Genomic DNA, 12,324 nt, shown 5'->3' with positions numbered 1-12,324 from the left:
GCTTCAGGAACAGAACAGTTAAACTCAACCAAATTACAACACAGTTAAAGCAAAAGTACATCACCTATTGGCAAACACAATCAAAGGCACAGCGCAAAACACAATGCTATCTGGCTCTAAATCGACGGTACACCATAGCAGATTATTTGAGCGTGGTTACTGATCTACAATTACAAAGAGCCTTGACAAAGTACGGACTGAGTGAGCACAGCCTGGCAAAGAAAAGGGGCAAAGCTTAATTTCATCACCAAATCTGAAAAATATGAAAACATTAGGGAGATGTATTTCAAAAACTGGGGCAAGATGCTAATAGCTGTGAGCTGGTAGCAGTCGATGTTGCTGCCTACCATAAACTGAGTGACAGTCGTCTACACCTTGTTATTGTCTTTGATTGTTTGTTATTGTTTTGCTTTGTTTCCTGTTGGTATTGTTCCAAATAGCAGACTTTATTTATTTCAGTTTATGTTTTTGATGTCAATACAATGTAATTAATACAAACTTTCCAACATTTAAATATGCTTTGGCAATATGTACAGTGTTAAATCATGCCAATAAAGCCATTTGAATTGAATTGAGTATGAATCTTGTCATCTGACTTTCAGCAGGAACGAGAATAAGAATATTACCAAAAATGTCAAACTACTCCTTTAAAAGCTGTCACAATTTTAAAAAATGGTCTCTGAATTTCTTCACTGTAGTTTTTAACAAATGTTACAAGAGTAAATAGTTTGTTGTGGACTATTCTCAGTTGTATATTAATACACATTTGGTGCGCTAGTGCAGTGGTTCTCAACTTTTTTCGTGTCAAGGACCCCCAAATTTATACTGTTAGGTCATAGACTTCAGAATAGTCACTCTTATGACTCCTACTCACATTGGGCTTACTTCTACAGTGAATTAAATAGTGAAAATAAACCATTCCCATTTTTCTGGGGACCCCCTGGAACTCCCTCAAGGACCCCTGGGGGTCCCCAGACCCCTGGTTGAGAACCCATGCTCTATTGAGTATTTACAGCACCTTGTAGTGCAGTGCTTGTAGGATCAACTCAAAATAAACCAGAGCATGTTCATCGTAATGGAGGAACACATTTCAGAGCGCAATAGCATGTTTATAAGCCTTTTTCACAGAGGACATTTTGACTTGTGACAGTAGGAAAAGCACAGGTGTAAATAATAAAATGAACTAGAAAATTTCGCAAGAAATTTTGACCAGTGTGCCTGGTGCTGGGGGGGCAGAAAGCATTTTAAAACAGGTTAGACTGATTTTTTAAAAAACAACATAGCTTCTTGTTAACATACAGTAAGAGTTGAGGGCTTTTATTTTGAAAACTAGGTGAATACCTAGTTTCCTGTTATCATACAATGAGAGTTGGGGGCTTTTATAACAGGTGTAATTAATAACATTAATTATGGCCCTGATCCATTGAAGCCTGGTTTAGAGCATGCTGGCTCACTGAAATGGCGTGATACAGTAAATAGTGTGTGTGTGTGTGTGTGTGTGTGTGTTAGTCAGCCTGCTCTGATTGGCTAATGTGAATCAGCTGTCTAGTAGCGATCAAAAGCTGCAGTGGTGATTTGCCACTGTTAACCAGAGACGTACATGTCATAAAAGTGCTTCTTCGACAGAAACCGTGACTCCTATCGCTTAGATTGTTCACGTGACCAGTTAGGAGTCTCTGATGAACAAATGGTGAAACATTTGGGTCTGTAGTGTCAAAAATGTGACCTCGGCGGCAGTTTCGAAAAGTAGTAACTTTTTTCTGTGATCCAAAAAATTCTGTGAAATTTAATATGGGCTGCTATGGGAGCACAGCCTGGAGTTGCTGTCACGTTCAGGCATGTGTCGCCAAATGTGTAAGTCCGACTGATTCCATAACTACATGACTGCGACCGGCACAAAAATACCTACGTTTTGATGTATTAATTGTGTATGAGGAGTGGACGTTGTGGGCTACAGAGCAATTTGTTCGGATAATTTCCAAAAGATTATTAAATTGTGCTCCACTCTAGCTCTGACATCACGCGCTCTAGCCTTTAACGACCCACGCAATACACACCCATTATAAAATCTGAAACGGTCTGAAAATTTCACAAAACGTAAACTGCGATTTCGTGAAAACCGTGCCAGCTATCAAAAAAATTCCATTTGGCCAAATAAAGTCCCAAGTCTCGTAACCCGTTTAAACTTTTAATCACGCTTCTACGTTAAAGTATGGCGACTCTGTATGGCCCCAAAGAGGAGTGTTTATGAGCACTCTTCACGTCGATTTTCAATGCATTCCAATGGAGCAAAAAAAATTGCGCTTTCGCGCGATTTTCTCAGAAACCGCTGCGCGAATCTCTTAGTCAGGTCATAGCAAACGATTCCCGATCATTCCGCACGTTTTGATGTACTTTTTGTACATGTGCTGGCAACGCTGCGGGACTAGTAGCGCGCCAAAGTTTAGGCAGAAGAAGAAGAATTAAGCCCGCAGGATAATAGACCAGTGTGCTTCTAGGCACACTGGAATAAGCCCGCAGGATAATAGACCAGTGTGCTTAGAAGCACAAGGCTTTGCCTTGTGCTTCTAGGCACACTGGAATGATGGCTTAATTCTGTGTAGCTGCTACGGTTTCAAGGTCCTGGTATAGGCCTCTTTCACAGCAGCCATTCTGACATGTCATAGCAGGGTAAACACAGGTGTAATTGATAACATTAATTATGGTCCCATTCTATTTAGTGTGTCGCAGTCATTCCAGTGAACCAGCACGCACTATACCTCATTGGATGAGGGCCACAGTTAATGTTACTAATTACACCTGTGTTTACCCTGCAGTGACATGTCAAAATGGCTGCTGTGAAAACGGCATATTGTGAATGCTGGGTGGATATAATGGACCCATCGTTAATTTTTTTCACCCCTGTGCTTTTCCTACTATAAATCAAAGTGTCTGCTGTTAAGGAGGCCAATTGAGCTCTGTGGCACAGAATTTTGCACTGATCAGACTTTTTCAGTCTCGATAGCGATACCTCGGCCCTGGGTATCGGCCGATACCGAATACCGGTGTTTCATTAATAAGCTGTATGCCACACTGTGTGGAAATCACTGGGATCATTCTTTTATGTGTTAGAAAACATCAGGCTTGACTTAAACATCGCTTTCCTAACTTTGTAAAACAAAATGTAACGAATAAATATAGATAACATAACATACATTTTGTTAATTGTTATTTATTATATTAAATAATAAATCATACACCAACAACTTGGTAAAAAAATCTTCAAAATTAACAGGAATTAAAATTCCAGTATGTAATGTTTATAGTATATAAACATAGTATTGAATTGAATGGATTGGCTCCATTGTCACCGATATCCGATCCAGCTATTTGAGTCAGTATCGGCCTGATATCCGATCTGGTATCAGTGCATCTCTAAAAAAATATAGATTTTCACCAGCCTCATATTATTCTTTAATCATGTTTTGTGATGTATTTATACATTAAAAGAGGGGGTGCAGCACTTCTTCTAGGCAAATGTAACTTGTTAGTACAGCATTTATGGGTCAAACACTATTTTTGGGAGGCAAATGATACTAAGAGGAGATATCACTATCAGCTCTATAATTGTCTAAGAAAACACTAAGAATATCAGTCTAAAGACATGAATATTTATATTCCCACATAAATATATTTATACTTTCTTGAACGTCTGAGAACAAAAGAAACACTGATGAAGAAGTGCTCACAATCACAATTTATTAACACTGTACAGTACATTATTTTATTACTTCTGAGTTTACATTTTGTGTCTTTCACATTTAGACACTATCGTACATTCACGTCTACTGTAAGAACTATTAAACACCACAGTTTATCTCTAGCTGTTATCACAGAAACCCAGAGGCTTTTTTCACTTCATGGCAGCATGCGTATCTGTTAACATAGTTTTCTACTGTTGTGGATAGATTGATGTCCTCGGGCTGGGCCAGTGTGAAACCCCACCAGTGGAGCAGAAGCATTTCCGCACACTGAGTGTCAAAGCATCCTAGTTTGTGCAGAAAGGATTCTGTTAGACTGATGGGGGCAGGCAGGAGGTCACACTGTGGATCTTTTACTTGGTGAGGCTCTTCACATACTCCAGCTCCTCCACTGGTTTCCACACTTGATTGATGGTGATGAGCTGCAGCAAAATGCCAGAAATTTAAAATAAGGCTTCACCTGACATATTTGCAAGTGTTACATCAATTAAAGGTGTTGAACTAATAAATATCGCCATTAAACTTCCCCAGTTAATTTCTTATATCAAGACAATTGTTTTTTGTATTACAGGCTATCTGAAAGTTTCAGTTTTTATGCAAATGAGGCATTATCTTATCAAATATGTGTTAATTTGCATACATTTCCAGAGCAGACATCTGAACATTGGATAAAGCCAAGTTAAAAAATATTTTGGGAATTTTTGATGTCTTTTTTCATCACTCCATAAATCAGTAAATACTTTCAACAGCCATAAAAAAATAAATTTTTGCCATAGGAATAAAATGTTGAATAAATCAGGCTATGAATGATATATGAACAAACCCCTCTGTAAAAACCTTCAAAATATCGGTAAGTATGAAAGTTTGGTGTAAGTAAGTGATGCTGAAGTGGAGATTTCTGGCTCAGAGTATAAGAAAAACCTAATTTTGACAAAACGGCCTTTAAAGATATGGATTGTAAAATTCACTACATTTTGAAGACACTACAGGTGAATAAAGTAAAACATGTTTAACTAATAGATATCATCATGAAACTTACCCAGTTGATTACTTACATTTAGACAATTATTTTTTGCATTACAAGTTTTTGGAATCTTTATTTTTAAATATGCAAATGAGGCATTATCTTATGTTAACTTATGGTGAATGTAGGAGAAATCTACAGACGCAAAAAGTGTCATAAAATAAACACCTGAATGTGTATTCTTTCTAGTCTGAAAGTTATGGAAGCAAAATAGCCCAAAATCCCCAAATTGACAAGTGCATGAAAACAATGTGTTTGCCTGCAGTGTCTCCCCAACATGTAACATGAGTAGTACCAACATGTGTGGCAACATAAACATCTTTTATCTGATGTCGCAATAGCGGGCTGGTACTAATTTGATAACATTTCTTCCTCAGTGACTCGGCAGTTTGCAACTGCGTGCTGGAAGCTTGTATATCATTGCCAACAGGAATAAAACAGACTTATCAACAACCATTCAAACATTATAAAATGTTATGTAATGTTAGACATTACCTTTTGGGGTTTTGATGGGTCCAGTCTCTCCCATGGTTCTGGGTTTTTGGTCCTATTCAAACTAAAAACAGCAAATGATTATCATCATTAAACATGTCTACATGCCAGAGGCAGATAAAAGTCAGATTAAAGCATGAAACAGCAAAAAAAAAGTTAATTTAAAGCGCTTCAAATAATTATATAAATACAGTGGAATATAATTCCATTTCCATCAAAATGAGAAAAAAAGTACAATAACACTCACATAACATCATTTTTTGTAAATAGAAAGTAGAGAGCAGCAGAGGTGGCTCCTACTGCAGCAAAAGCCGTGAACCCTATCAGAGGGATCAGCTGAAATACACATGTAAAAAATCAATTTTTAAATATGCATCATAATATTAAAATGCATATAATATCCTACATGTGCTATAAATCCAATATATACACAATACAAAATCACTTTTAACATAGTAAAAATGAGGCTCACCTCCTTTTTCTTTCTCAACATTTGGAAAAATCCAACCATTTTTTCAAAATTCTCAAACACCTAAAAGAGAAATTCATCATATGTCCAGTTAACGATGAAGCTGAGAGTCCATACAGTGAATTAAAGTCAATAAATCATAGAGGCGGCTGTGTTCAATGTCTCACCTGTTGTTGCTGAGAAGTCCTTGACGTCTTTTAGTGCAGCATCCTGTGAGCCGGGCTGATGTAGGCTGGAGGAGAGGTTGTACGAGGTGGAAGGCACGTAGACAGACAGAGAGCTTCCTGCACTGAAATGCACCCGTTCAATTCAGTCAACATATCTAATTTGCTAATGATCAATACATTTTCTGGGTGTGCAGCAACCTCTTGTGGCCACATTTGAAAAGTGAAAGTCAATAGCTGTTCGGTGGTTTGGAGTGCAGATCTCAAACATTAAAGACATTTAGAGTGTTTTTCAGTGACAGAAAACACAAGAAAATACCAGACACCAAGGGTCAAGTTTTACTCATTTTATTTTCAAATAATTCTTTTGAGTAATAATACATTTTATCAATGCAGAGGTCATATGTGGTTTGTCATCTGGGAGGTTTTTGATATGTTTGAATCTGCTGGGCAGTGAGAGAGGGGCTCATTTTGCTGAGGCACCGAAGGAAGTATGTGTGTTTGATGGTAGAAGCCTCCATGTTCTCCTCTTGTAGCGCCAACAGAGCAGCCTGGAAAACAAAAACAGTTTTCAGGTGTTCTTACTCGGTTTGTCTGTGTCAACACCAGGAAAAGGATTACATTTTGTCTCTTAGAAAATAACTGTCTTCACGTTACCTCTTTACACAGGTTTTCCAAGTCAGCTCCAGAGTAAAGCTCGGTCTTTGCGGCAAGCTCCTCCAGACAAACATCAGCTCCCACGGGCATCGACTCTGTACGCACCTTCAGGATGCAAAGACGAGCCTAGACACACGGATATACGAGGTTAGTTAACCCTTTGAACTCTGCAATAGAATTGCTCCGCCAGTGCCTACATTGGTATTTATTAGGGCTGTCAATTCAAATATTTAATCGCGATTAGAAGCATGATTGTCCACAGTTAATCGTGATTAATCTCCAAATAATCACACATTTTTCATCTGTTCAAAATGTACCTTAAAGGCAGATTTGTCAATTATTTAATACTCATCAATTTATTATTGGAAATCAATTAGCAACACAAAACAATGGCAAATATTGCAGCAACAGCTGTCAGTGTGTTGACTTGACTATGACTTGCCTCAAACTGCATGTGATTATCATAAAGTCGACATGTCTGTAAAGGGGAGACTCGTGGGTACCCATAGAACCCATTTTCATTCACATATCTGGAGGTCAGAGGTCAAGGAACCCCTTTGAAAATGTTCATGACAGTTTTTCCTCGCCAAAATTTCGTGTAAGTTTGGAGCGTTATTTAATCTCCTTCACGACAAGCTCGTATGACATGGTTGGTACCAGTGGATTCCTTAGGTTTTCTAGGTTCAGATGATGCCAGTATCTTCACTCTAGCTTTATACATGTAAAATAACTTTGACAGCCGTAGTATTTTGGCTTATTGTGATGTCTTTTCTTGAAGTATCTTCAAATACTTAATTTTTATGAGCAGATCAAGTGCAAACGCACTTTGATAGTTTTGTTACGTGCCGCGCGTAACGCAACGTAATGACGTCATCATGGGCATCCAACGTGATGACTCAAAAGACAAAAGCCTCAGCTTTCTGCTGCAAAAAGAATGAATGCTCTAGCTATTATGGTTCTTAATTTAGATCGATTTAAACGGGATCATGCAAATAACGAATCTCCTGTGGCTGCCCGTGGGAGGTCCGTTTTTAAAGGGTTGAGGGTTAGTTAAATTAAGAGACACTTATACAAAAAAGGTATGGTTATCATCTTTTAAATCACTTCTAAAAACACACAAGATTGCTGCTACTATGTTTAATTCCTTTGAGACAAATGAGTTACCTGCTGGTCAGGTGGTGGGACATAGATGAGTTGGTCCAGCCTGCCAGGCCTGAGGAGGGCACTGTCTAAGCAGTCTGGTCTGTTTGTGGCGGCTACAACCATCACATCTCTGTTGCATACTTCCTGGCAGTCCAACTGTCAAAGAGCAAAAAAAAGCTTATAGCACGAAGTGTTGACTGAATCACCTCATACTAATAGATGGAGGAGTGACAGCCTCCATAATATCTGACCTGATCCTGCGTGCGATTCTCCTCCACTCCCTCCGCCTGGAGGATCTTCTCCGTCCCTCTCCTCTCCAGCGTCTTCAGGCCAATCCCATCCATCTCATTCAGGAGCACAGACAGGAGGCGCGTCTGTACGCTGTTCGGTGTCTGACTGTTTGACCGCGAGCCAATCAGAGAGTCAATCTCATCGAGGAACAGGATGCAGGGAGCACAGGCCCGGGCCTGGCGAAACAGCTAGACAGACGGGTGCAGGTGTTTATGGGTGAAACAGGAGGATACAGACACAGCAGCCATTCTCAGGTGTTAATACAGACTGTGAGAAGAAAAGTACCTGCGCTAAAGCCTTCTCCGAGTCTCCGACGTAGGGAGAGTAGAGGTCAGCACCACCGACGGACAGGAAGGCACAGTTAGATGAGCTGGCTGCAGCCTTGACGAGCGTCGTCTTTGCACATCCTGGAGGTCCGTAGAGCAGCACGCCGCGGGGCCGACACAGACCCAGACGAACAAACGCCTCGGGGTATAACATCGGCCACTCAATACTCTTTGATGTTCAGACACAAGAGAGTACAGATGGAGGAAAAATGAGTATTAAATTCCAATGACAGGTATTTTTCTTTATCAGTAAACATGCTAAGATGGCAACTCTTTGTGTTTTCACGTTGTATAATTCAAGCACCGGTGCTCATTTACCTGTGTTAGTTTGAGTTTGACCTCATCCAGGCCTCCTATCTGCTCCCATGACAAAGGAGAGAGCTCCGTCCTGCCCAAGCTGCTCCGCAGGCAGGAGGGACGCACCGCCTTCAGGGCCTCCTGGAAGTGCTTCATACCCACCGCCTGCTCTCCTGAACCCTGCAGACAACAATAACAAGGCAATAGACAAAAAAACATTCATAAATCGACTGTCTTCAGCGCTCTGATGCATTAAAGCAGTTTTTACACTCAATTTCAGCTCAATTTAATTAACTTTACTTTACCAGGATAATCTGCTCGGTATCAATACTAATTTCCAAGGTCCTGGGTACATATATGTGATGACTATGCAAACCACATTTTAGGTTTATCAGGTACACATGTCCATATATGCACTGTAGTGTGAATGCAAGTGCATCACATCAAAAGGGATAGTTTGGATGTTTTGAAGTGGGGTTGTATGAGGTACTTATCCATAGTCAGTGTATTTCCTACAGTAGACGGCGGTCGGCTCTCAGTTTTGAGAAACAGACAGGAGTTTATCGAGGAGTCAGACCATTTTAGTGCCTTGTAAGTAATTTAACCTTAAAATCTACTCTAAAACGTACTGGAAGCCAGTGTAAAGAGGCCAAAACCGGGGCGATGTGTTCAAACCTGGCAGCTGAGTTCTGTACTCTCTGTAGCCGGCCTACAGTTTTTCTATTTAGGCGTGTAAAAAGGCTTTTAGAGTAATCCAGGCGTGATGAGATAAAAGCATGTAAAATTATTTCTGTATCTTTAACACAGGTTGAATTCTGGCGATGTTCCTTAGTTGATAAAAACATGTTTGTACAAGTTTAGTAATGTGCTGATAAAAATTTAAATTACAGTCAAAGTAATAAAATATTAGTGTTTATGTTTCTATATGATACGTGGCGTGATTGCTGCATCTACCTTTGAGTTTTCCCGTATAGCGTGCATGGCAGCCTCCCTGCACAGGGCGCTGAGGTCTGCTCCTACGTAGCCTGTAGTTCTCTGGGCCAGCTCTGCCATGTCCACACTGGGACACACAGGCATCCTCGCACACAGAACAGACAAAATGGCTTTTCTCTGCTGCAAGGTGGGCGCTCCAATGATGACCTGAAGGAAAGACGTAAAAATTCAGAACCTCAAAGATTCATTTACATTTATTATTATGTAATGGTTTTATGTATTTCATCATCCACACCTCTCTGTCAAATCTTCCAGGCCTGCGCAGTGCCGGATCTAAGCTGTCCGGCCGGTTGGTGGCGCCGACGATGAGGAAGCGATCAGACTGTCTCATCCCGTCCATCAGTGTGAGGAGCTGAGCGACCAGGCGGTTCTCTGGCGCAGACGAGCCGGTCCTCCTCGGACACAGAGAGTCTAACTCATCTAAGAACAGCACACAGGGACCCTCTTCAGCTGCAGATCGAGCCCGCTCGAACACAGCACGCAGCTTCTCCTCACTCTCACCTGGCCGTGATCCCACCACCTGAGACAATTATTATTATAATTATTATTATTATTAATAATACGATTCATCAATTAATCAGCTATTAAATTAATTGCCAACTATTTTGATAATCGATTTATCAGTTTGAGTAATTTTATAGGGGAAAAAAAAGTCTTCTTCAATGTGAATATTTTCTGGTTTCTTTACTCCTCTATGACATTAAACTGAATATCTTTGAGTTGTTGACAAAACAAGACATTTGTCATTTGCCATTTTGGGCTTGAAAATGAAATATTTTCATTGGAACAACAGTCTTTGTTTTAAAATACTTGAAAATGTAAGGGAGAAATAGCTTTCAACTGCATTTCTGACAACCAGAAATTGTCAAATCGTCTTGTAATTTTGTTATGGGACCAAAAACACAGCAGTGTTGACTGGTGTTAAATCAGACATAGTTATATAACAGTACTTTCGGTTGGGTAAGTTATTCTAGTATTTTGTTTGTTGGATTAGCCCAAAGAAAAGAAGGTTACTTTGTCTTTCAACAGCTTCTCAATTGACCTTACAGACAATTTACTTTGGATTTTGCAACATATAATTTACGGTGATTGAAAATGTTGAACATAATAATGTAATGTAAACACACAGAGTACATGAAAGGATGTCATTAATATTATTTTTTACCTCTGGCCCTCTGACCACCACCAGGCTGGCTCCCACGTCCCCCACCACTCTGCGGACCAGCAGGGTCTTGCCCACACCTGGAGGCCCCACCAGGAGCACACCTCTGGGACACGACACACCAAGAGAGCTCAGGGTGCCTGGATAGAGCAGGGGTAGCTGCAGCATCTCTCTCAGGGAGGCACTCACCTACAATACAGTAAAAAAACAAATGTAGGTGTCACATAGTGGGAATACACACCAATAATGTCATTACAGTGAATGTATGCTGACCTCCTCCAGTCCCCCCAGTGGGACCGTTTGCTGGTCCTTCAGCTGACTCCTGTAATGCCGGTTCGTCTGGATGCCAGCTATCTCCACACCAGTTTTTGAGGTGATTAATCCAGCATTGGCAGAATCCACATTGATGCTTTCAATAACAACATATCTAATGTCTGTATCAAAATCCTCCAGGTTTATCACAAACTTCTCGTGGACATACACACCTTTCAGCATGTCTTTCACCAGCTCATGAACAAGGCGAGGAGGTGTGTGTTTCTTAAAATCAACACTCTGGACCACCACAGTGATCTTAACACCTTTCAGTTTGGGGCAGGGGACAGGTGTGAGCTGACCAGGGTCCAGGTGGAGATGTGTGGGTGGCTGAGAGAGCAGACTGGGAGAGGAACACTTCAGGTCCATCTGCAGGAAGCCCTCTGCCAGGTCAGGCCGGGGCCAGGCGGTGCACAGGCAGCTTCCCCCGGGGACAGACACCAGCACCGGGGAGCCCAGATCCAGACCCAGAGCTGACATCAAGCCTGGACCCAGCCTGCATCTCTGAGAGCCCAGGTCTGATGGATCCACTGACAGCAGCCTCACAGACATTATGGCCCAGCAACAGCCTCACTGACAGGAAAACAAAGAAAGGCAAGTAGATGACGTTACTTCTTCATTACAGTGATACAAACAGACACAGAGAGAGGGAGTGAAGCTAGAGCCATCACTGTAGCTACAGTAACTACAGCAACTGCAGCTACAGTAACTACAGCAACTGTAGCTACAGTAACTACAGCAACTGCAGCTACAGTAACTACAGCAACTGTAGCTACAGTAACTACAGCAACTGTAGCTACAGTAACTACAGCAACTGTAGTTACAGTAACTACAGCAACTGCAGCTACAGTAACTACAGCAACTGTAGCTAGGCTACATGCTACTAGCTGTTAGCTACAGCTTCACTCTTAGCTGTGATCAATACTGTTTGATAACACCACCTGTGAGACAGTTACATACCAGATAAAGGGTGACACTACTGAATGCTGGCTGTGTAAATGCTGTCGGTGTGTTCGCGGTGCTGAAACAACAGACACACTGATGTTTACTAAACCCATGCGGCGTTAAAACGAGATGGCCAACCAAAACCTTTTCCTGCGCATTTCTGTTTCCCAAATGTTGCTATTATGAATTTACAAAGGAAATTAATAATACCTGCTATTATCATGAATGTCAAAGGATATGAGCTGATCCTGAATACCTTTATTATACTTTTGTAGGCTTGCATAAATACGTTTATACATTATATTAATG

General features: G+C 40.8%; 2 protein-coding genes across 4 annotated transcripts; both read right to left on the bottom strand.

Moving 5' to 3' along the window:
* Positions 1-3,721: 3,721 nt before the first annotated feature.
* c2h15orf48 (chromosome 2 C15orf48 homolog) lies at positions 3,722-6,025 on the bottom strand. The gene is made up of 5 exons (XM_074620800.1): positions 5,893-6,025; positions 5,729-5,788; positions 5,504-5,592; positions 5,260-5,320; positions 3,722-4,162 (listed from the first exon to the last, which is right to left on the bottom strand). Exons 2-5 carry the CDS (start codon positions 5,765-5,767, stop codon positions 4,094-4,096), a joined length of 258 nt encoding a protein of 85 aa, XP_074476901.1. The 5' UTR covers positions 5,768-5,788; positions 5,893-6,025; the 3' UTR covers positions 3,722-4,093.
* A 196-nt stretch (positions 6,026-6,221) lies between these two features.
* afg2b (AFG2 AAA ATPase homolog B) lies at positions 6,222-12,194 on the bottom strand. 3 transcript variants are annotated; one of them, XM_074620639.1, is made up of 11 exons: positions 12,046-12,194; positions 11,032-11,643; positions 10,762-10,947; positions 9,832-10,116; positions 9,558-9,743; positions 8,625-8,783; positions 8,266-8,475; positions 7,941-8,168; positions 7,711-7,845; positions 6,547-6,672; positions 6,222-6,440 (listed from the first exon to the last, which is right to left on the bottom strand). In XM_074620639.1, exons 2-11 carry the CDS (start codon positions 11,620-11,622, stop codon positions 6,303-6,305), a joined length of 2,244 nt encoding a protein of 747 aa, XP_074476740.1. In that variant the 5' UTR covers positions 11,623-11,643; positions 12,046-12,194; the 3' UTR covers positions 6,222-6,302. The 3 variants fall into 3 exon arrangements, with proteins under 3 accessions (XP_074476740.1, XP_074476725.1, XP_074476734.1); XM_074620624.1 differs by having other exon boundaries at positions 12,031-12,187; XM_074620633.1 differs by lacking the exon at positions 12,046-12,194 and having other exon boundaries at positions 11,032-11,753.
* Between the last annotated feature and the right edge of the window lie 130 nt (positions 12,195-12,324).

The sequence above is a fragment of the Sebastes fasciatus genome, chromosome 2 (genome assembly GCF_043250625.1).
Source record: "Sebastes fasciatus isolate fSebFas1 chromosome 2, fSebFas1.pri, whole genome shotgun sequence".
Taxonomy (NCBI): domain Eukaryota; kingdom Metazoa; phylum Chordata; class Actinopteri; order Perciformes; family Sebastidae; genus Sebastes; species Sebastes fasciatus.
Note: the sequence above shows the minus strand (reverse complement) of the source record. Positions and strands in the feature narration are given on the sequence as shown.